Source organism: Mirounga angustirostris, unplaced genomic scaffold (genome assembly GCF_029215605.1).
Source record: "Mirounga angustirostris isolate CCGP_5_RB_7025 unplaced genomic scaffold, mMirAng1.0.hap1 SCAF_6, whole genome shotgun sequence".
In the NCBI taxonomy this organism is placed as follows: domain Eukaryota; kingdom Metazoa; phylum Chordata; class Mammalia; order Carnivora; family Phocidae; genus Mirounga; species Mirounga angustirostris.
In genome coordinates this window covers 67,432,029-67,457,298 of record NW_026991714.1, presented here as the reverse complement: position 1 = coordinate 67,457,298, position 25,270 = coordinate 67,432,029, and the positions used below count along the sequence as shown (strand labels likewise).

The 25,270-nt window shown below is 41.6% G+C and overlaps 1 protein-coding gene across 1 annotated transcript in view; it reads left to right on the top strand.

Moving 5' to 3' along the window:
* Window positions 1–25,270, top strand: part of DNAH14 (dynein axonemal heavy chain 14) — a 341,596-nt gene that overhangs the window by 158,386 nt on the left and 157,940 nt on the right. The window contains exons 33-39 of the mRNA XM_064595530.1: window positions 484–629; window positions 2,834–2,902; window positions 3,527–3,713; window positions 4,544–4,620; window positions 9,079–9,250; window positions 18,953–19,042; window positions 23,595–23,729. Of these exons, the coding sequence (XP_064451600.1) occupies window positions 484–629; window positions 2,834–2,902; window positions 3,527–3,713; window positions 4,544–4,620; window positions 9,079–9,250; window positions 18,953–19,042; window positions 23,595–23,729 (876 nt within the window). The remainder of the gene's footprint in view (window positions 1–483; window positions 630–2,833; window positions 2,903–3,526; window positions 3,714–4,543; window positions 4,621–9,078; window positions 9,251–18,952; window positions 19,043–23,594; window positions 23,730–25,270) is intronic.

Sequence of the window (25,270 nt, the reverse complement as noted above, 5' to 3'; positions counted from 1 at the left end):
CCCCTCTCATGTACTCTCTCTCATTCTCGCTCTCTCAAATGAATAAATAAATCTTGAAAAAAAAAATTAATGCCAGAAACCCCATGATAAATGAAATACCAAAATGTTCAGGCAAGACATGACCTGATTCCCACAGCCAGTGGGAAGAACCGGCTTCTGTGTCTTGGGCCCAAGGGGCTCTGGTGTGTGTTCCCCACTCTGCCCCGAGAGCAGACATTCCCTTGCCCGTATTCATCCACATGTGTTGTGTTGGGCCTACAGCGTTCTGCTGGTTTCAGCTGCCGGCACATAGGCATCACTAGGTTCCCCATGCTGGGGGACAGGCCGTGCTGCCCTGCACCTGCCAGGGGCGCTCCGTGGTTGTGCCCAGTGTGCTGGGGGAGGGGGGGGCGGGGAGGGCGTGCACTGGCCTCAGGGAAACTGCGGAGCCGCACGGAGCCCAGGCCTACGGAAAGCTTTCACCCACGTGTAATTGTTTTCAAGATAATGGGAAAATTCTTCTTTGGACTGGTGCAGTCAGGTGCGTGGTGCTGTTTGGATGAGTTCAATTGGATTGATGTGCAGGTCCTCTCGGTGATTGCGTCGCAGATCCTCACAATCAAGGCAGCAAAAGACAGCTATTCTGTCAGGTACAGGGTGGATGTGTTTGGTCACTTAATGTTCGATATTTCTTCTCCAAGAAGGGATTGGGTGTTGTTTTCTTTCTAAACACAGACCAAAAGGAATGACGTCTTGGATGTCTCCTTTGCTGGGCAAGTACCATGCAAACATATGTAACTAACCTTCATGCCAGCCTAGGGTACCCAGGCTCCCATCCAGCCTTGGAACGGTCTCTGGGCCACCAGGACAGGTCACAGATATATCCAGTTACTTTTACTTCGGGGTTTAAATTCCCTTAGTACCTTTCCATGTTATGATGTTGCACTTGAAGAAACTGAAGTATTTTTCTTTAATTCTACAGCTTTTTAAAAAACAAATTATACTGGCCACATACCTGAAGCCTCTCTTATCCCATTACTCTGAATTAATATACTTCTATTTTTTAAAAAATCCTGTAAAAATAATATTTGTATGTTAGGATTACTAACATTTACTAATCTAAGCAAAATTTTTTTCTCTTCAGAAAAATTCAGGAACTCACATGATTTACTTTATGGGCATAATTGAATTTGTGGGTGTAAAATTTCTATTACGATCTAATATTTCTTTTTTTAAAAATTTTATTTTTTTAAGTAATCTCTACACCCAGCGTGGGGCTCAAACTCACAACCCCGAGGTCAAGAGCCACACACTCCTCTGACTGAGCCAGCTGGGCGCCACCCCCACCCATATTTCTAATTCAGGCTAATGGACGCTCACTTCTGGCTTTACTCTCAAGGATTTTGTTCCCACCATGAGAGTCAGTGTCGCAAGGCCTCACACATCTGTGGGTGTAAGTGGGGGTCACAGGAGGCCACACGTCACCAGTTCTCAAATGCGCCTCACTGTCTGCCAGGCTTTCCTCTGTTCTGTCCAGGGAGTCCTCAGCTTCTGTTCCCAGTGTTTTTCCTTTCCAGCTTCGACCACCCTCACTGGATTCACCTGTCCGTAAGGTCACCAGAGCATTTCTCTCCATGGTCCCTATCTCTGGTGCTGACAATAGGACCCTAATCTCCAGGCCAAGGTGCTACTTCACAGCGGTCCCAAAATTATTTGATTGGGGAATTGGGGGCAGGCTGCATTGTGTGCTAACACAAGAACTCTGTGCCGTGGCCACTCTTTGCTCTGTGGTGTCACCCAGGGAGAATTCTGTGTCCAAGGGTCTCCTTGGATTCTTTTCTCTGTTCAGTCAGGTTATTCAGGTGGTTGCCTTCTGGCCTTAGGCCCCACAAACTCTTTAGACATGATCAAATAAATCTGAAACCCCAGAGCACCTGGATGACACAGTAGATTAAGCATCCTACTCTTGGTTTTGGCTTAGGTCTTGATCTCAGGGGATTGTGAGTCTGCTTGGGATTCTGTCTCCCTCTCCCTCTGCCCTTCCCACCCGTACTTTCTCTCCCCCTGTCTCTCAAATAAATAAATAAATCTTTAAAAAAAAATCTGAACCCCAGCAGGGCTCACAACTTTGGCTCAAGATGACCCTCTTCTTTCCCCTTTTAAAATTATTTTTTTTCCCAGCATGTGCTGTTTGGATTTAAGTGTAACACAGCCTTAGGAACGTTCCCAAACTCGCTTATTGTTTTAACATAGTTTGACTTAGAAAAAACAGTTCTCTTAGTAATGAATACTATAATGGACAGGGGAGGGAAATTTTTCCTTTACCTGTCTCGGTTCTTTTGGCTGGTCTATTAATTAAATTGGCATAAGATAAATTAACAGGAGAAAAGGTTAATTGTGTACATACATGAGCCTCACACAGATATGAGAGGTTCAGAGACAGGCAATTAAGGTTTGTATGCCATCCTGAGCTAAGGAGAAGGGGGAAGGGGCCTGGGGCTACAAAGGGAAGAAAGAGAAGTCACAGGGAACTGGAAAGAGTAAATGTTTGGTGAACAAATATTTGTCGTGTCCTGCAGAGACAGCGGGACAGAGAGGAATTTGAATGAACGGGCCTGCTGAGCTCCCCACAACTTACCACACCCGGCCCATATTCTCTGTAGTTGTCTCTGGTGAGAGCTGTCTTTCTGGACCCATCCCTCTGTCTAAACTCTTAGAAACAGTTAAAGGGGGGAGTTAAAAAGCTCTTTCTGAGTCTTTTGGGCCTTCATTGTCTTCAGCTAAAAATAATGCACATAATGAAGTGGCACATTTTGGGGGGTGCTCATTCTGAACCCCTTCCAATGTCTTGTAGGTTTGTACTGGAAGGAAAAGAAATTCGTATCAACATGTCTTGTGCAGTATTTGTCACCATGAACCCTGGGTAAGCATCAGTTAATCTAAGTTAGGAATGGAGGCAAAGTCGTTTTCTGAAATGTTAGCCATGATTCAGTTGTATGACACTGTAATGTACTATTCACCGCCACCACCTGACTCCCTCCTCTGCCCGCACACTTATAAACAGCTACAGCTCCCTACTCGTCCACATGGGTGGTCTCACATTAAGTTTCTGACTGAGGGACATTTTCACTTCAGGAATAGCCAGAGAGAAAGGAAAAGGTTAGCTGCTGGTCACAAAGGAGACAGACAAAAAAGCGGAGAGTAGCAGAAAGAAGGGAACTTGGTGGTTACAAGGAGTGGAGGCCGGGCAGGCTCAGTAAACACCTGTTGAGAGAACGTGGTGACAGTCGGGGCAGGAGCAGCCTGATGTGAGGTGCACTGTGGGAGGAGGCACAGAAAGAAAAGTCGGTAGAGGGGGAAGCTCCTGAGATGAAAAGTACAATAGAAACTGTCTTATACGCTTGTTTTCCCAAATGAAGATCACGTAGGAAGCAAACAGGATTATTCTGGGGAAAATGATATTGTGTGGTTCCTCATCAGAAAACCTGAAAACTGAAAAACTGCTCTTTTGTTGTTGTCGTTTCTTTGTTTTTCTTACCCTCTTAAGGTACAAAGGTCGAGTAGAACTCCCAGATAACTTAAAGTCTCTGTTTCGCCCTGTGGCAATGATGGCCCCCCATTATCAAATGATTACTGAAATTATGCTGTTTTCACTTGGTTTCAAATCTGCAAAATCACTCTCTGGAAAGCTGGTTAGCGTTTATGAATTAGCTAGTAAGCAGCTCTCACAACAGGTAACAAACTGCTTCTCTCAACGTAAAGATGATTATAGAAAATTTTAAATAAGACTTTTCTGGTCTTATTTAGACCAAGGATGACCTGGGGAAATAACGGAGTGAGAATCCCATCAGCGCTTCAAGGTGGCGAGCCAGCGTGGTTGTGAGGTGGTGTGTAAAATCAGTAGGGTTGCAAGCCTTACATCCGGGACCTGGAGAGAATGATAGAGAAGCCGCTGTGTTAAATCATGGACTACTTCCTCCATACAAGGGAGTTAGCTTCTATAGCAACGACTCTCACACTTTTTTGTGCTTCGAAATAATTGGGGGGATTTGTTAAAACACAAATCACTGGACCTTACCACCAACCTTCAGCTTGTCTGGGGTGGCCCTTGAGAATTTGCATTTCTAACCGGTTCTCAACAGTTCCTGATGTGGCTGATCTGAGTACCACGCTTTGAAAAGGACTGTTCTGGGATATGCTGGCTTAATGAGTATTTGTTTATGACTCAGCATGGTTTGGACAACCAGCCACACTAAGTGTTCTTCTTTATCATATTCTTTCAGTTCCTCTCTCCAGTTCAGAGAAAATTTAATTTAGATACTAATAGTTTTTAACAGCTTTAATACTTGTGACTCTCTCTTTTAAGAAAGAGACTTAGGGGCATCAGTTTGGTGGGGGAAGTGAGGGCATTGGAAGCTGAATGCAGGCTTTCTTGAGTTACATCACGGTCTCTCTCCACAGGGTACAGATTAGGGATTTAACTGCATAGGATATGCATTTATTTCCAAGTCATCCCATTTTTCCTTCAGAAACTTAATAACTCAGATATTTTAATGCTTTATAGAATCATTATGATTTTGGCTTGAGGTCTCTGAAGACCGTTTTAATAATGGCTGGAAAGAAGAAACAGATGTTTAAATGGTGAGTTGAATTTTGAATCGTTAAGTCAAAGGGAGTTATACAACACAGGGAAAATAATTGGTAAAAGTCTAAGTAACAATGACAAGATAAAACAGGGAGCTCCCAGAATGTCACAGTGAAATATGGTAGAGATGTTTAAGAACGTGAAAGAAGAGGAAGAAAAAAATGCACAAAATCCCTGGGTACTTTTCCCCCCGAAGAACCTATTCTTTAACAAATGTATCTTACCTTTAAATAATAAAAGATACATAGTAATTAAAGCCCTCATTTAAAAGAGCAGTAATTTAGGGGGCACCTCAGTGGCTCAGTCGGTTAAGCATCTGCCTTTAGCTCAGGTCATGATCCCAGGGTCCTAGGATTGAGCCCCACATTGTGCTCCCTGCTCAGTGGGGAGTCGGTAAAAAAAAAAAAAAAGTGCAGTAATTTAATGAGAAATGTAAAACCTGTATGAATATACCTGTATGAGAAATATGTAAAACACATATGAAGAAAACATTTGTAGAGGACACAAATGAAAATAGGAATAAATGAAATAATATATCATGTACTTAATATCATAACATCTTAAAGATTTAAAGACCCTAAATGTTCATTTATGAATGGAAATACACCCCAGTGAAAATACCAAAGGTTTCATTTGTTTTTTGGGGGCAAAAGCAGATTCTAAGGTTCACATAGAAAGGGGTGTCTCAGTGGTGCAGTCCGTTAAGCGTCCAACTCTTGGTATCAGCTCAGGTCATGGTCTCAGGGTCGTGAGATCGAGCCCCGCATCAGGCTGTACACCCAGCAGGGAGTCTGCTTGGAGATTCTCTCCCTCTGCCCTTCCCCCACCGCACTCGCTGTGTGCACACGCACTCTCTCGCAAATAAATAAAATCTTTTAAAAAAAGAAAGATAAACAATTAAAACCTATTATAGAGCTTCATTGGTTAAATACTGTGGTGCTGGCTTCTGAACAGAGAGCAGCAAGCCATCGGGACAGAACAGAAGCCCAGAGACAGGACTGCACACGCTGGGCATGTAGTCTGTTGTCAGTCGTGAGACAAGAACAGACTAACAACTTTTCAGTGATTGCCATTGGGAAAACTAAACTGCCATGTGTGTGAAGATGCAGTTGGAACCATGGCCACTGTTATTTACCTGGATAACAGGATCAAAAAAGGACTAAAAACATAGAAGTATTTGAAGAAACAAAATGTCCTTTATATGCTTGGACTACAGAAAGCCTTTAAAACTAAGACTCAAAAATCTAGAAGCTATAAAGGAAAAGAGTGACAATGGTCAAAAAACACTGTGAGGTAAGGAGCCAAATGATGAGCTGGGAAGAAGGATATTTGCAGCTCTCAGTGCAGGGAGTTAGCTCATCCTCATAACACGTGAGGACTGCCTAAAAAACACGGGGAACAAATGGTATGGAAAATGGGCAAAGGACAGTTCTCAGAAAAAGAAACATAAAAGTTTTTAAATATATGAAAATATACTCAACCCCACTCTTAATCAGAGAAATGCACATTAAAAATTGAAATGTTGTTTCTCATCAGATGGGCAAAAATACGAAAGTTGGACGGGACTTTGTTGGTGAAACTATAGGGAAACGGGCATTTGTTTTCATTATCGCTAAGGGGCGGACCTACTTGTATGGGTTTGATTTGGGACTGTATTCATGTATTACCTATTAAAAATTAAATGAGAAAAACATGAATATGTTATAAAAGGACATGTCAATATGCCATTTACATGAACGCAGTAAATGTTATAGATTGTGGTACCTAGATATAGCACCAAGCACAGAACGTAGTGTGGGAGGGGAAGAGTCAGGGATCAGGCTGTAGCCTGACTGTAGTATGTTCTTTCCTAAAAATGAAGGAACTGAGTTATGTATTGCAAAATGGCCTAAGACTGATGGCAGGTAAATGAGTATCTGTTAGGAAATGCTTTGTAATTGGGAAGAATTAGAGACCGGAGTACCAGGACTCAGCTTCCTGCCGTCCTCCAGTCCTCCAGTCTTTCTTACATACGAGTACCTGTTCCAGTGAGGGAGTCCCTGATCCGTGTTCTTCCTGTCACAGAAAAACCTCCGTTCTCCCAGGCGCCTGGACTGTGGCTCCCGTGTCCCATGTGCTGTCAGTATGTCTGCTGCCATGGGGAGCGGCTGTCTTCTGTCTGTGCTTACACAGCTGTGACAGCCCACCTCCCTGGTCCCCCCGAAAGCAAAGTAGATGATGTGATTGTGCGAAGTTGACTGTATTATGAACAGGATTGGGGAATTTTTATCAGAGTAAAGCACAGCAAGCATTTAAAAATAGACTGTTGCTTTTTAAAAATCCACTGGCCCTCCCTGACACCAAAAACTATCATTGTTCTTCTTGTCTGTCCTTTTCCCTTCCGTCCCTTCCTATCCCTCTGCTCCAGCCCATTCTCCCTCAGGCTCCTGGCTTTGCCTCCGGGCACCAAGGATACCACAAATGTCCCTCATTTCCAGATGCTTTCTCCCACCTTTTCTGTCTAGAGCGCATTGGCGGATTCTAGCTCTAACTCCCAAAGAGTTCTGAGGTGCTTACATTTAAAAAAATAATAAAGGACTGTGTATTCGCTTTGTAGGTTTACCATAACCAATCACTACAGACTTGATGTCTTTAAACACCAGAAAGATGTTTTCTCCAAATACCTGGGACCAGCAGTCTGGAATCAAGGTTGTGGGCAGGGCTGTTGTCCCTGCAGGGGCCTTGGGGGAGAGTCCGTCCTGGGCTCTGCCAGGACCCCAGGGCTTGTGGGCGCATCACGCTGGGGTCTGCCCCGTCTTCCCACTGTCTGCGTGTCTCTCTGCCTCGCTCTCGGTAGGAGCACGTGACTGCTTTTAAATCTGGATCATCTGGGATAAACTTAGTCATGTCTGTTGCTGTAGGGGATAATATTCTCAGGTTCCAGGGATTAGCAGGTGAATTTATCTCTGCGGGACATTTTTGTCTGCCTCCCGCAGGCAGCTTCTCTGTCAATCCCAGAAAGGAGGTTTCCCTATCTCCCCTTTGGTTTGGAAAACAAACTGCCCAGGAGCTGGAATCCTAGGATGTCCTTGGTAGAAAAGATTTGCTTTGTCAACAGCTGGAGAATTAATATCTCTTCAGGTAAACACTTAACAAAACTTACCATAGTAAGCCCATAAAGTGAGTCTTAACTAATTCCAAGAATGGGTAGGTATCATGAAGACAATCAAAATGGGTAAAAAAATAATAATAATAATAAGGTTTAATAACTATCCTTTTCTTGAATTTTAGTTGACGTTAGTCTAGAGATTTCATTTTTTATTCTTAAATGACAACAGATATTCCCTATGATAATCTCAGATGCCATCCCCCAAATTATTCTTCTGTAGAACTTTAGTCAAGTCTTATTTTTATATCTAATAGCAAAGTATCATAACAATATAATTATATATAAGCTGTGATCACTTCCAGATATAGTGGTCATTTCTTTCTTTTCTTTCTTTCTTTCTTTTTTTTTTTAAATTTATCTTCCTTGAATGTAAAGCAAGCTCTGTCTTGGGAAAAAATGAGCTCGCTGACACCCAGCAGCTGTCTGACCTTGGTCATGTTGAGTATTACTCTCCCTTCCCTCTTAAGTGGTTGAAAGATTAATGAATTCTTCGATTAAAGAACTAAGCAGAGTGGCCGGTAAAAAGTGCTCATTAAACGTTAGCTATTAGCTGTTTTTATTAAGGGTGAAAGACCTAAGAATCATCTCTGTCCTGATGAAGAGTTTTGGACATTGTCCACAGGAGGATGGGAGGGCCCCTCCCGCCCAGAGAACGTCTCTTCCTTTGCATCTCTGCAGCCCGATCGTAGGGCATGCAGTTCTTTCTCCTGGTTGCATGTTTAATGTGTACAATATGTACTGAAGTGTTCAATAGGCAAAATATTGTTATTATGGGGCAGTATATATGTGATGACTTCTTACATCTGGGGGCTTTCGTGACAACAACCAGAAACCTTAAGCTGGCTTGAACGGCAGGGGGAGTTCACTGTTTCTCTCCCTCAGAAACTCCAGAGGCGGGCAGGGGAGGATTGCTCTGACGAGGGTTTCAGGTTTATTTGTCTTTATGGGACCACTTCCGTGGCGTAACTTTGGCCACAGTTGCCAGCTGCATAGCCTGCAAGCCTGCTTCCCTGGCTCGCCTAGAGATTTTGAGTAAATCGCTGTTATTTTTAATTTGATATTAGTTTGAATTCGTTCTGTTATTTTCAGAATCAGTGACTGGGGAGTGGACAGTTCGAGACCAGCCCGGGCCCGTCTCTGGATCCGGGGACCACATTCACCTCATGCACACCGCAGAGCTGCTTTGCAGTGAGGGAGAGGAGGAGGGGCTGTTGGGACAGCTGCCTCTACAAAGGAATAGTAACGGCCTTCAGTGTCAGCGAAGCATACTTGCTAACTTTGTCTTTCTTTTCTTCTTCCATTAAAGTAACACCAACGACCATCTTTCTGAAACGGATGAGACTCCGATCATTATTGAGGCTCTGAGAGAAGCTAGTTTGCCAAAATTTCTCCCTGAAGACGTCCCACGTTTTGAAAAGATTATAGGAGATATTTTTCCTGGAGTGGCAGTTTCAACAGCAAATCAGATTGCCTTGGAGGTAATAAGACTTTTGAAAACCATCACAAATGATTTAGAGGTGGAGCGTTAATTAAGATAAGAAACGATGTAAGTAAAAAAATATTACTGCTCTTCCGGAAACACTCTACTTATGTTCTAATTGGAGGGATAAACATATTCGGAGATGTATTTCTCCTTGGGAGAAAAACAGTGTTGCGGCCTCTGTCAAGGAAGGCTGCTACTTACGTTGTTCCCCAGTTTTCTCGTCTTTCCAATGGGAATGATAATGTTTCCTCTTCCTACTTTAAAGGGGTACTTTAAGGATCAAATTAGATCAGAATTATGAGAAAGGACATTACAATGTGAACTTTTGTGGTCATAAAAATGACATACTGTGACTGGAGAGCCCTCTATTTCCTCTTACCTCTGCCGCCTTGCGGTCACCGCCACTGTCCAGGTGGGGTGTCGACCTCTCTCCTGCTGCCCCCGCACACAGAGCCCACAGAGCCCCCAGCAGACGAACCCAGAGTCAGGTCCCCCGGCACGGGTCACACTGCCTTTTGAAGTCTGACCACGTTGGGCTACTTTGCCGTGTGTCCTTTTACCTCCCGCAGCTTTTTCCACCCTGAACTTCTCTCTGCTTTCTGGCTCTTCCTGGGCCCTTATCAGGTCTCAGGCCATCAAACCCAGGCATTCCTTTCTCTGGTGCCCTGCCCAATTTTTGAAACACTGTTTTTTAAGTTTATTTTAAAATATGTGGTTTAGGTAGCTTATAGTTTAAACAGCTTCATAATTATTTCTTTTTTAAATATAGGTATAAGCTATGTGCACAGCCTCATACCTAGCAGGCACAGAATACATATTTTGAAGGACACATGAAGCGCTTAGCGAAAGAAGATCATTCGTGAGGTTCTGTAGAAAAGTTTGCGAAAGGGCGCCTGGGTGGCTCAGTCGGTTGAGCGACTGCCTTCGGCTCAGGTCATGATCCTGGAGTCCCTGGATCGAGTCCCGCATCGGGCTCCCTGCTCGGCAGGGAGTCTGCTTCTCCCTCTGACCCTCCCCCCTCTCATGTGCTCTCTCTCTCTCATTCTCTCTCTCAAATAAATAAATAAAATCTTTAAAAAAAAAAAAAAAAGAAAAGTTTGCGAAAATTTCCCTTGCAAACCACCCGGACCAGGTCTTTTATGAGACGATAGTTCTTTCATGGTTCTGGTCTAGTTAGATTTCAGTAGGCTCAATTTCGTTGAACTAGAGAGTATTCTCATTGTATTTATGTGTTAAAATGCTCTGTGTGGATTTGAACAAACCACTGTCTCACAGCCCTTGCAGTTTCCTGTTTCCGATGTTACTCTCCCAGGCAGGTCTTATTGTCTTAGCTTGGGCTTTCTTCACTATATAGATGACCTAGAAGTATTTCTGTTTTCTTCAAAAAACAGCTTTTTATTTATTTAATACATCTTTTTGATTCCTAATCTTTTAATATCCATATTAATATTTTTAAATACCTTCCTTTATTCCTCTGTTTTGTGTTTTCCCTCCACCTGTCTAAGTAAGATGAATAGTTTATTTTTTATTAATGTAAGTTTATAAAACAAGGGGTATCCACGTGGCTCAGTTGGTTAAGCATCTGGCTCTTGGTCCCAGCTCAGGTCTTGCTCGCAGGGTTGGGGTGCAAGCCCCACGCTGGACTCCATGCCAGGTGTGGCACCTACTTAAAAAACAAAAAACAACAAAAGAAAACTATATAACTTCATCCAAGCACTGCTTTAGATATATAGGCTGTAAGTTCAGGTAGATAGGGTTTCCCTAAGCATTTTTTTCTCAGAAATTTGATAGGATAATTAGTACTTCCTTTCTTTCCTAAAACAGAAGTTTTTCATGCTTTTAATTTCCAGGTAAAGGATCTTTTTATTTTCTGATTTTGTTACCAATTTCTGGTCTTACTGAATTATGATCAGAGAATATTATCTTTGTTATTTTTCCTTAAGAATTTAATTTAGACTTTTTTATGGCCTAATATATAAGTAGTTTTTGTGAATAGTCCCTGTGTACATGAGAAGAAGGTATCTTATCATGGACCACAAATATAAGACAGAGTTTGGTTTATCTGCATTTGTTATGACTGTTCAATTAGCATTTGTTAAGAGCAGCACAGGGGACCTGCTGGTGAGCTACGGTTCAACAGAGACACTGAAATAGAGACACTTGTTACTCACGGGCCATGGAGCAAGTTGGTGGTACAGGCCTCCAGAGCCACATGGGGAGGATGAGGCCAGGTGCAGGCAGAGAGGCCGGCCCCGGGGCACACGCCTTCATCAGGGTCCATGGCCGGACTGCTTTTGGGGTTCCCAGGCTAAGGCTGGATTGGCCAGTTCAAACCAAGCAGAGCGGGACTTTGGTAAGTTCCCCATGGGAGCTGTCTAAGGAGCGTGTAAGGGGCAGGCCCTGGCAGGGGGGACATCCTACCAGCAGCGTCCACCTGCTCACGGCTTCGCGGGCTGCTGTCGGGGCCTGCGCTGGTGTGAGGGACTGGCGTCATGTCCCCGCAGACTGTTCTGTGGGGCTGAGCAGATGCAGAGGCAGCAATATCCTGAAGCAGTTTAGCTGAACTCTCGGCCCCATTTTCTCTCTCTTATCAGTGGTACTTGCACTTGTTTACTTGTTTTCCTTGGACTCAGGTGCATTCATGTCTCCTATTAACACACTCCTGTTTATTCTTATAATCTCTGCATCCTAATGGTCGTTACCATGTTGTTTGACACACGAATATCAATTACAAATCATTGTATGAGTTGCACCCTTCAATACGTAGTGCTTTTGTTTTCTTGTCCACAGTTATTTGGCTTGAATTCCACTTTGTTTGTTAAGATGGTTACCCCATGTTTTGTTTGCCTTGTACACTTTTGGACTTTTTTTTTTTTTTTTTTTTCCAAACTTTATAAATTCCACAAAGTGAAGTGGTTTTTAAATTTTGTTTTATTCTACTGATTTTTATGCAGGTTAGTATTTTTATTCTAAGGGTAACTTTATACATCTTTATAATAATATCTCCGGTTTTCCACTTACTTGGATATTATCTGTTAGTCCCTAATATGAACAATGATGTATGTCTTCTTTTCTCCTTTATGCATTTCTGTCAATTGCTGGCCTTATATAGTTTGAAAATATAAGTGGTATATATATTTATATCTTATTCTTCTTCTAAAAGTCCTCATGTGAGTGAAATCCTATGGTATTTGTCTTTCTCTGACTGACTTATTTCACTTAGCAATATACTCTCTAGATCCATCCATGTTGTTGCAAATGGTAAGATTTCAGTCTTTTTTTATGGCTGAGTAATATTCCATTGTGTGTGTGTGTGTGTGTATCTCACATCTTCTTTAATTCATTCACCCATCAGTGGGCATTTGGGCTGTTTCCATACCTTGACTGTTGTAAATAATGCTGCAGTAAACATAAGAGTGCATATTTCTTTTCAAATTACTGTTTGCATTTCTTTAGGTAAATACCCAGTAGTGAAATTATTGGATCATATGGTGATTGTTTTTATTTTTTTTTTGAGGACCGTCCATACTGTTGTCCACAGTGGCTACACTAGTTTGCATTTCCATCAAAAGTGCACAAGGGTCCCTTTTTTTCCACATCATCGCCAACACTTGTTGTTTCCTGTGGGTTTTGGTTTTTTCTGGGGGGGGGGGGGATTCTTTATTTTTTTTTTAATTTTAATTCCATTATGGTTAATATACAGTGTTGTATTAGTTTTAGGTATACAACATAACAATTCAGCAATTCCATATATTGAACGCATTCTTATTCCTCCCCCTCCCACATTTTAGGTATATGGTGGCATACTTTACATCCTTTTATTTTGTGAATCTCTTGACTGAGTTTTATAGATACACTTATTTTTACCTCTTTTGTGCTTCCTACTTTTCTTACTCCTGCTTATGGTCTTTCCTTTCCACTCAAAGAATATCCTTTAACATTTTTTGGAGGGCTGGTTTAGTGTCATTAATTCCTTTAACTTTTGTTTGTCTGGGAAACTGTCTCTCCTTCTGTTCTGAATGAGAGCCTTCCTGGATAGAGTATTCTTGGCTGTAGATTTTTTCCTTTTAGCAGTTGGAATTTATCATGTTGTTTTCTTCTGGCCTGCAGAGTTTCTGCTGAAAAACCCACTGATAGCCGTATGGGGTTTCCCTTGTATGTACCTGCTTTCCTTTCTCTTGCTGCTTTTAAAATTCTCTCTTTATCACTACTTTTGGCCATCTTATTTATTTTGTGTCTTGGTGCAGACCTCTTTGGGTTGGTTGTGCTGGGGGCTCTCTGTGCCTCCTGGATCTGGATTTCTCTTTCCTTCCCCAGATTCAGGAAGTTTTCAGCTATTATTTCTTCAGACAAATCTTCTGCCCCCTTTCCTCACTCTTCTCCTTCTGGGATCCCTGTCATGCGACTGTTATTATGCTTGACAGCGTTGCTGAGTTCCCTGGGTCTATTCTCATTTTGCATCATTTTTTTCTCTCACTGCTCAGCTTGATTACTTTCCATTACTCTGTCCTCCAGGTGGCTGATCCATTCTTCTACTTCCTCTTGTTTGCAGTTTATTCCAGGTGGTTTATTTTTAATTTCATTTAGTGAGTTCATCATCTCTAATTGGTTCTGTTTTGTTTCTGATCTCTTTGTGGAGGGTCTCAAAAAGTGGAGGTCCTCCTCTTTTTTTTTTTTTTTCTCAAGTCTAGCAAGTATCTTTATGATCACTATTAATTCTCTACCAGCTGTATTACTTATCTCCATTTCACTTAGGTCTCTTGCTATGACTTTGTTCTCTTCTTTCACTTAGAACATATGCCTCTGTCCCCTCATTTTGTCTAATTCTTTGTGTCTGTTTCTCTGTCTTAGGAAAGTCAGCTCCCTCTCCTCTTCTTGATGGAAGTGGCTTTATGAAGAATTGGCCCTGCAGTGCCCTGCAGTGCAGTGTCCCCTGTTCCCCAGAACCCGGAGCCTCAGGCGTGTCTCCTGTGCGTGTTGCCCTGTTGTGGTTGTGCTGCATTTGCCTTCAGTCCAGTCACCTGTGGTGGCTCTCTTTACCCTGTGTGGAGGGTTTGGTCCTTGTGTTGATAGTGGGCCAGTGTGGGGCTTGAGCTGGGCCAGACCAGGCATTTGCCAGAGCTGTGGTGGCACCAAAGTTCAGGGCACTTTCCCTGCATTGTCCCCTGAGAAGCTTTCCTTGGTGGGTGGGGCCAGAGTCCAACTGGTGTGTGTGGTTATCTCCCCCTCTCCCTGAGGCAGGAGTGACTTTGCAGCGGTGCTGGCCCCTGTCTGGGCTGTCTGCACACACTGGCATGCCTGTGGCGCCGCTGGGAATGGGCTTCTGTCCAGGGCACAGTGAAGGGGGCAGGTGTGCAGGAGAACGTGGAGGGCCGGGATGTGCAGAGTTAGCCAGGTTTGTTGGGTCTGTTCCGGGAGGGGACCTGGAGCCAGAGCCTGGAGCTGGGGCCAAGCAGCTGTTAGTGAGCCAGGTAGAGAGTGTTCCCACGGCACTGGTTCCTGCAGGTGTCCATGTGTCTAGGCTGGGGGTGAGGGAGGGAAATGGTGCCCACCAGCTCCTTTGTTCTTGGAGAAGTCTCCTGAAATCCCTGCTGCTCTAGCACACATTCTGAGATTAGTAAATAAACCTCCTCTTCGTGTACCCCAGGTGTTTTTCAAACTGCTGCTTCTGTACTTATCTCAGAGGGGCTTCTGGTTCTGCTGTCTCTTGAAGGACAGGGACTCAGCTTCCTGTCTGCAACTGCTGATTTTTAAAGTTCCAGGTGGTAAGCCCCACTGATTGTAATAACTCACGAAGTTAAGCCCCTCTGGTTTCCAAAGCCAATGTTATAGGGATTCTTCTTCCTGGTACAGGTTCCCAGGCCTGGGGTTCCTGGGCTGGGGGTCTGCTCCTCTTCCATGCCTGCGCCTGCGGGTCCCTCCCTCCTGCGGACAGTGTCGCAGGTCCATTTGGTTCCCAGCTCTGTCTCTGCCCATCCTACCCTCTTCAATGTGGTCTCTTGTCTACATTTAGCTGTGGAGAGTCTGTCCTGCCAGTCTTTGGGGGATTTTCTGGGTCATTTACCCTGATGTGAGTGTTATCTAGTTGTAATCAGGGGATGATGTGAGCCCAAGATCCTCCTACTCCACCATCTTCCTTGCAAGTCTCTCTGGAAGCTTTGAAAACTTTCATTTTGTCTTTGATATTCTAAATCTCACTTTAAATTCTCTAGTTATGTGTTTTCATATTCTATTAGCCGTTTTAATATGGAGCCATTTATTTTTAGTTCTCTATGTTGACAGGAAGGGGACTTCGGCTGTGAGATTCTTTGTTCCACATAATTCAGTGAATTGGATTTTTCCAGACCAAGAAACTGTAGGTCCAAACTCTAAGCTAAATAGGCTTAACTATTTTCATAGCACTTACATGCATTTTAGGTTTTGGAGATTTTTCCTTATTCTTATTTTAATGAAAATGGAATTTGAGATCTATAGTTATCTATAGATCTGTCTTTGTGGTTTTGTGTTGTGTGGCTTCCAGGAGATGTACAGTGGATGGTTGCACCTAAGCCATTGCCTACATTTTGCATATTTATACTTACATTTTGAGGATTTTCACTCTGCTAAAAAAAGGGAAGGAAGATGTTAGTTGACAAGTTTTGCTTTCTCTGTCTTATATAAACATCTTTCCATCTCTCCCCGGCGGGGCCTACACATTCCTTCCTCTCCTTTCTCTAGATATGTGTTTACCTTTAACATTTTTCAAGTCACAGCTAAAATAAATAGCATTGCCATCATAATAGCATTTCTAGGTGCACGTTGATGGTTTGATTTTTTAACCTTATTATATATTCATCTCTTCATCAATTTTATAAGCATCCGTTTATTCTGCTACTTTCCCTTCGTATAATTTTTACATTGATAAATATGCAGGCTATCAACTGTTAAATAAATAAATAAACTGTTAACAAAATGTTGCCAAATACTAATGTATGGCTCAAGAAATGGCACAAAGTTCATAATTTATAGGTCTAATATTAAATTTGGAATAATCCAGTCTTCTATTTAATGGTGTATTTTTGATGGTTTACACAGTGTCCAGTCACATATAGCATATCCATATAGGAATATATGTTGTTAAATAATACATTGTAGGTGTGCTGTTTACACTTCTTGTTCATTTGAGGTACAGGAATCTAAATTGCATGCAATAGGCAATTGGAATCTATCCAACTTATTCACATTTCTGTCTCTAACAATATCTACAGTGTGGGGGTGGGGGTGTCGTTAACTCAGGGCAACCACAGGATTAACAGAATTACCGAAACCATATCCTGGAATAAATGATGTATAGTTTGCCATGCAGTTGACTCTACAGAACATCATTTACAACCATAAATACTTTACAGTAGGATTATGATTTTATTTCAAAACCTTCCAAAGTAAGGAATTGTGAAAATCTTTAACCAGGAGGGATGCCCTGTCTGAATATCTCTTCTTTTGATTATCCCACTTCTGCTGATCCTCTGTGTATCCCATGCTATCCCTAGTCCACTCCTGTGGACTGTTGGCTTACATCCAGGCAGGTGTCTAGGTTTGTATTGTCTGTGACAGAGAATTCCTAGCCCCCGCATCTAAAACTGCTCCACGTTCAGGCCTTAAGGGTATGTCTCATCACCTCCATTTAAAAGAGGTTGTTCTCATTGCACTACTGGGTATTTACCCCAAAGATACAAATGTGGTGATTCAAAGGGACACCTGCACCCCGATGTTTATAGCAGCAATGTCCACAATAGCCAAACTATGGAAAGAGCCCAGATGTCCATCAACAGATGAATGGATAAAGAAGAAGTGCTGTGTGTATGTATATATATATATATATATACACACACAATGGAATATTATGCAGCCATCAAATAGAATGAAATCTTGCCATTTGCAATGACGTGGATGGAACTAGAGGGCATTATGCTGAGTGAAATAAGTCAGAGAAAGACAATTATCATATGATCTCACTCATAGGTGGAATTTAAGAAGCAAAACAGAGGAGGTAGAGGAAGGGAGGGAAAAATAAAACAAGATGAAACCAGAGACAAACCATAAGAGACTCTTAAGTACAGGAAACAAACTGAGGCTTGCTGGAGGGGAGGTGGGGTGGGGGGATGGGGTGACTGGGTGGCAGGCATGAAGGAGGGAACATGATGTAATGAGCACTGGGTGTTGTATGCAGCTGATGAATCACTGATCTCTCCCCCTGAAACTAATAATACACTATATGTTAATTAATTGAATGTACATAAAATAAAATTTAAAAAAATAAAAGAGGTTTCTCTCAGCTGATTTCTAACCTCCGGTAGCCTGGCCACAGGAGCTACGTTTTCTCCATTTGTACAGTCCTGCTGAGTGTCTGTGTCTCCTTCAGCAGCACCTTTGTCCCATCGTGGGAATGCAAGGAATGAGAAGTGCAGTAGGAGAGGTCAGTGAGGAAAAGGATAGATCCCGCTTTTTTCTGTAGGCACAGTTACCGATAGTATCGACACTGAAATAAACCCCACTTTATTTTTTTAAAGTGTTTTTTTGTTTGTTTGTTTTTGTTTTTTGAGATAGAAAGAGAGAGAGAGAGCACTGAGCCAGGGGACAGAGGGAGAGGGAGAAGCAGACTCCCCACTGAGCAGGGAGCCCAACGCGGGACTCGATCCCAGGACACTGGGATCATGACCTGAGCTGAAGGCAGACATTTCACCCACTGAGCCTCCCAGGCACCCCTAAACCCCACTTTAGAAGGAAATGAGGCTGCCCTTATAATTCCTGCATTAAAATATTAAGAATATTTCCAAGCTGCAGCCACTTACTGGATGTTTGAATGTCTAACCATGTCAAGTCCTCAATCTTACAAATTATACTTACTATCCTAGAATATTTTTTTTTAAAGGTTTTATTTATTTATTTGAGAGAGAGAATGAGAGAGAGAGAGCACATGAGAGGGGGGAGGGTCAGAGGGAGAAGCAGACCCCCTGCTGAGCAAGGAGCCCGATATGGGACTCGATCCCGGGACTCCAGGATCATGACCTGAGCCGAAGGCAGTCGCTTAACCAACTGAGCCACCCAGGCGCCCTATCCTAGAATATTCTTAACAGTGAAACATTAAAATAATTGTTACAAAGCTGAAAAACTACCTTAATGTGATTGGAATTACACAAAGATATAGACTCTTTTAAATTTTCTTTTAGTGTATGATAAATAGACAATGGTACTATGGTAGCAATTCTTAAATACATCTTAAAGAATGAATTTTTTTAAACATTTATTTATTTAGAGAGAGAGCATGAGCTGGGGGAGGGCCAGAGGGAAAGGGAGAGAGAGAATCTCAAACTGACTCCTTACTGAGGGAGGCGGGGCTTAATCCCAGGACCCTGAGATCGGGACCTGAGCTGAAATCAAGAGTTGAATGAATGCTCAACCGACTAAGCCTCCCAGGCGCCCTAAGAATGAATTCTTAAACTGGGGGAGGGTCTATAAGTTTGCTACCATGGATCTGTGAACATAACATATTGTGTGTATTATATTTTGGGGGTAAGTAATATCTCAGGTTGGTGAAATTAAGAACTACTGTCTTAAAGTGCAGTATTCGGTACATCGTTAAGAGAGATTTTGTAGGATTATGTATTAAGGGTTTAATTTGCAATGCACTTTAAATTAATGTATTTATTTTCTTTAGAAAGCAATATTTATTGCAACGCAACAGTTGGGCTTACAACAATGGCCAGCTCAGAAAAAGAAAATCATACAGTTTTATAATCAACTTCAGGTAAGTGTGGAATGGCATGTTAGCAGCTCTTTGCTCCTGAATTTTAATAGTTCTGATCAAGGAGAAAACTAGGATAACAATGAAGTGATTGACTCGGTTATTTACCCTCACTTAACTTTGAACAGATTAATCTTCTTCTCCTTTGTCCCCTTACCACATGATTCTAAAAAACCCTACACATATGGTATAAATGTTCTGCCTCACATAGCTATACCTTCTTTGAATTTTCTGTCCCCATGAATGAACCTTTGGAAAAGACGGTGCATTTCCCTGATTATTAGTAAAATTGTACATTCTCATATCTATTTCTTTGCCATTTGAGTTTCCTACAAATTGCCAGATTATGTAACGTACTCATTTATCATTTGGGTTTTTTGTCTTTCTTACCAAGTGTGTGTAGACTTTTCATTATGCATTTTAATATCCTATCTCCTTATTGTTTATATGCATTACAGGTAAATTCTCTAAGTCTTAGGTTTTCAGAAATGTTCCTAGTGTTCAGTGGTGCAGGAGACATTGTTAATGCATTGAAGTCCATTGATCTTGTTTTTATGGTTTGTGTTTTTGTGAATTTTTAGAAATCTTTTCTATCGTATTTCATAAAGATATTTTCTATGATTTTTTTTCTAAAATTTTTTTGTATTTGCATTTCCTACTTTTAAATTGTCTGGAATTTTTCTTTAAGATGCCAAATATGGATCTATTTTTCCTCAGATGGATAACCAGTTTTCCCAAGACTTTTCCCCACTGATTTGCTATTTCTCTCACATACCATGTTTCTGATCTAAATTTTTCTTTGTTGATTTCTTCCATATTTTATTATTTTGGTCTTTATCTTATGACAACACCAGTCTTAATTGCCATAGCTTTACAATAGGTCTCCATATCTGGTAGTACCAATTGTAAGAGAAAAAAAGAAAGCTCTCCCTGACCCTCTTAGGGTTCCTGGCTAAGTCTGAAAATCAAATTGACAAAGACAGATTAGCAGGAGAAAACACGCACATTTTACTGTAATTGATATTTTTTTACAAGGGAGCCTTCACAAGAGAATAGAGAGACCCAAAGAAGTGACCAGAACTGGAGGCTTTTTACCTTTTAAATAAAGAAACAATGACTTTGTGCAGAGTTGGCAGGGCAGAGGGGTTTGGGCTGGGGGGGTAGTAGGTGTGAAGAAGTAACTAGGAAGATATGGGCAGACGAACCAGGTTTGCTCATACAGCCTGTCAGCCCCACATTCCCCATAAGGATGTTTCTGTCCTTCGGATACGAGGAGGGCACTTTTCACGTGGGACTTTTATGACCTGTTTCAGGGAAGAAAGGTGAGATGGGGGAGGTCAGAGTGAGCTTCCTGCTTCTGCCGTGGGAAAAGACTCCTCCAGCTTAATCTATCTAACACGCCAAGGTCAGGGTGCCTGTCTTGTCCTGAGCCCTGCCGTAATCCTCCCTCTTTGTTATTTTCCCGATTCTTCGATAATCATTTGATTGACTGCCAGTAAAATAATAAAAATTTAAATTAAAATTAAAAAATCCTATTTGGATTTTTATTGGGATAGAATTGAATGAATAGCTGGTGGTGAGAATTTTCATTTTATGATATCACATTTTTCCCTTCATGAATATATTGGGTGGATTTAACAAGTTAGCCTGGCATAGCTTCACGGCGGTAGAAAGCACCAGACTCCTGGGTCAGAAAGGACCATTTATCACTCAGCAACAGCAGTAGCCGTGTCCCCAAGATTTAATTCTTGGAGGAGACTATCTTCAATAGTCATCCGTCCCCCCCTACTCCATGGTCCGAGGCATGTCCCCCCTAAGTGTCTGGGTTTTTGCTGTGCTTGCATTGCCACAAAATTGGTATGCCCCAGTTCAGCAATTATCCTTACATCCCCATTCACTACCCTTATGGCCTAAGACCAGGTCAATCCAAGAGAATCCAGGCAGTTGAACCAGAATTAAATGTGAACCCTCTGGGCCCCATTTTGGAATGTGTACAATCAGGGTGGCTTGGGGTTGTCATTAGGGAACAGAAAGAAGCACCATGCTCAGGAATGGTTAGGATGAATCCCAAATTCTCAAAATAGATCTCTGTAATCCCCCATCTCTTTTATGTGATAATTACCCAGGAAGCAGATGAAAGGAAATGATCCCCTTCTAGGGATGTCCACATTCAATGACCAACCCTCCCTGGTAAGGTGTGTGGACAAAGAGAAGGGAGGGGGGATGGAGTCAGAAATCTTTGGAGTCAGTCTTTGAGAAGGCTGTTCCAATGCTCAATAACAGATGCGTATGGGTGGTAGGGAACGGAGAAGGCCCATAAAATATCTTGACCATCAGCTCATGGTTAAGAGACTCTTGCAATAAAAGGTATACCATTGTCAGACTGCAGATGGTCCAGAAATCCAAATGACACAAATTTCATCTCAAGAAACATAATGGTGTGGCTAGAGTTAGCTAATTGGACCAAAACAGCAGTCCCATAGCTTGAAATAGTTAGTGTCAGTGAGTCACCACCAATAGCCCCAGGAGAGGGGAGCACAGAACTGATGTAGGACCTGCCAGGAGTATGTGGGAGTCATTCGTGCCCCAGGCAGTGCGACTTTTCCCACCGTGAAACTGGAGTCTGGAGCGCAGCAGTAGTTCCTGTGTCACAAACACAGTCCTTTTTGAGTTCTGTGATGGAGAACACGTTGCCACATCCAGTGTGACATGTGTCCATATAACGATCATGATAGTCTGGGAAGGGCAGGCTTGATCAGCAGCTTGATTCTGGGTCCTCGTCTTGGGCCCACGAGTAACTCTGGTAGTTTGCTTAGCAGCCCCGATTTGTTTCCACAGTTCACAACCCCAGAGAGGATTATCTTTAATCTTGTAGTCTGTAATTTCCCAAGGGGCAGACCAAATAGCTAGGCCACTGCCCAAGCCACAGAGTTCTCACCATAAGCAGACCTGACACGTCTGCTCTTGGGTCTTCATAGTTGGCTCTGAGGAGGAACAGCGGGAGTCTTCAGGTCTCAGCTAGGCTGAGCCACCAGTAAACCAGACCAAGGCATTGACGGGATCTTTGTAAATCAAGGGCTTCACTGAGCCAGCAGCTGTGCTCCAGGAGGGGAAGTAGGGGGTAAGGTTGCTCCCAGAGGGACAGCTGCCCCTCTTTCATGTAAAGCCAGGACACCAGTGTGGCCAGTTAGCTGCGTTCTTGAACATCTAATTCCGTTTGTCATGCAAGGCTTCTAGACCCCTTCTCACCTTGCCAGTGATAGACCAGAGAACCACAAACCTACATGAGGATAAAGAGATTAGAATGGAAGTGAAAACTATTTTAGCTTTTTATCCATATTTGAATTTTAATGTATTTATTTGATACATTACTAAAGATAATCATTTCTTTAATGCTATTACAATAGTCTACAAGAGATGGTGACGGACACTTTTAAGAGCTTTAGCATCTGACCTCCTTGGCTTAGTCCATTTGGGCTGACATAACAAAATACCATAGATGGGGTGGCTTAAACAACAGACATTTATTTCTCACAGTTCTGGAGGCTGGGAAGTTTAAGATCAAAGTGCTAGCAGATTTGGTTTCTGGTAAGAGCGCTCTTCCTGGCTTGCAGATGGTCACCTTCTCACTGTGTGAGATCTCACATGGTGGAGAGATGTTGAACTCTGGTCCCTCTCCCTCTTGTAAGGACACTAATCCCATCACAGGCCCACCCTCTTGGCCTCATCTAAACCTAATTACCTATCAACGGCCTCACCTCCAATAGTATCCCGTTGGGTGTCAGCCTCAACATTTGAATTTTAGGGAGATGCAGACATATACTCTGTAACACCAATTGTGATTGGGTTGGGCAGAAGAAGATAGGATCAAGCAAATTTTATAAGAGATGAGGAACTTTGGACAATGGGTACTTAGTGTTTTTATTAACTAGATCAGGAAATAAGAGAAGCAACAAGTGGGAAAAGAAGGTGTAGATTAGATTATGTTGACTCTGAAAATCATGTGAGACATCCAGATGGAAGTATCTAGTAGAGCACTGAAATGTCACTCAGGCACATAGAACCAAAGACTGGAAAAAATAAATGCATTAGGAAGTCATTACCACTTAGGTTGTAGTTAAAGATATTCAAGTTGATGAGATTGGTAGGGCCAATGTAGAGAGAAGAGAGAGAGAGAAGGATGAATTAGGGAAGACTAACATGGAAATGACATTCGAAACTCAAAAGAAAGAAAAGTCTAGAGAAGAGGAAAGCTGAGATAAATCATATTACAGAAGCCAATCTTAGAGAAAAGTACAGAAATAAAGGAGATATAGAAAAAGATAAACTGTCAAATATCAAGAATTTAAAGTTATCATTTGAATTTTAAAATTAGGAGATTTCTGTTTATTTTGACATTAATCTAGCCAATGAAAACAGAACCCAGATTATAATAGATTAAACAGTGATTTGAAGGAAGGGTTTGTGAATACAGAGATGTATTACCTTCAGATTTCAGCCTAGGTTATCCATCAGTGAACCAAAATTAAATCATAAATCTGCACTTTTGTTTTAGGCTTGTGTTGGTGTGATGTTAGTAGGTCCAACATGTGGAGGAAAGACAACAGTCAGAAGAGTTTTAGAAAGAGCATTAACACTATCACCAGTTGAAGACTTCCTATCAAGTAAAGAAAGGGAATCTATTTCACAGGTAGACACTAAGTAGTATGTTTCCCTATTTCTTCAGATCTTACTTTATACTTCAGTAACATTTTATGTCCTATTTACATAAGTATAGTCTTGTTAAATTTATTGCTAGGAATTTTGTAGTTAGGAATCATTGTAGTAAGTGGGATTTTTTTTTTTTTTTGAATCTCAAACTAGTAATTACGAGTGTGAAATAAATTTATTGGATTATATATTTTGTATTTAGTCATCTTCATGGACTGGTAACGTTAAATTGTAATTGTTTTTATAGGTGATCAATTGAATCGTCTTCGAATGAATGTAATTTTGTCTCTTGTAATATTTATGTAATTTATATTATTGTATTGATTAACCCTCCAAGACAGTGTTAACTGTAATAATATCTTGTTCCTTACTTTATCTGAAATGCAGTTAATATTACTACATTTAATATGGTATTTGCGGGGCGCCTGGGTGGCTCAGTCAGTTAAGCGTCTGCTTTTGGCTCAAGTCGTGATCCCAGGATCCTAGGATTAAGCCCGACATCAGGCTCCCTGCTCAGCAGGGAGTCGGCTTCTCCCTCTCCCTCTCCCCCTCCCCCTGCTTGTGTTCCCTCTCTTGCTGTGTCTCTCTGTCAAATAAATAAATAAAATCTTTAATAATAATAATAATAATAAAAATAATAATACTGTATTTGCTTTTTGTGTATGATAAATGTTCTTTCATACATTGGGAATTTTCTTCCGTTCTCATTATACTTTGGTTTTGACTTTTGGAATTTATGAAATAACTTTTCAGAATCTATTTTTTATATTTTAATTGGTTAATAAGGTATGTTGATAGATTTGCTAATGTTAAATTGTCCTTGAATTCCTAGAATAACTCCCGATTTTTCATGATATGTATATATATTTTTTTAAATGACATTTTTATTTTATTTTTTTCACATTTTTATTTAAATTCTAGTTAATAGTGTAATAATGCTTTCAGGAGTAGAATTCAGTGATTTATCACTTATGTATAACATCCAGTGCTCATCATGACAAGTGCCGTCCTTAATTCCCATCCCCCATCTAGTCCATCCCCCACACCCCTCCCACCATCAGCCCTCAGTCTGTTCTCCCTCATTAAGAATCTCTTATGGTTTGTTTCCCTCTCTTTCCCCCCTTCCCATATGTTCATCTGTTTTGTTTCTTAAATTCCACATATGAGTGAAATCAGATGGTATTTTTATTCCATATAAGGTTAGATTCCAATAAATAATGTGTACTTCAGTTATCTTATTTAAAGACTCAGCAGTCTATTCTGAAAGCTTTAGAAAGTCAGCTTTTCAGTTCTGCAGATTTTTTTTTTCAGCTAGTGTGCAGTTTCTTTCCATTTTTAGTTCGTTCTTTCAGTAAGCAAGAAAATTTGTTTTCTGTAGTTCTCAATATATGTCTTTCTCCTTCTTGATTAAATTTATTCCAAAGCATTTTATTCTTTGGATGCTATTATAATGGACTTGGAATTTCTTAATTTTTGTTGTTGCTGAAGTGTGTTCATTGCTGCTATATGGAAATGAACTGA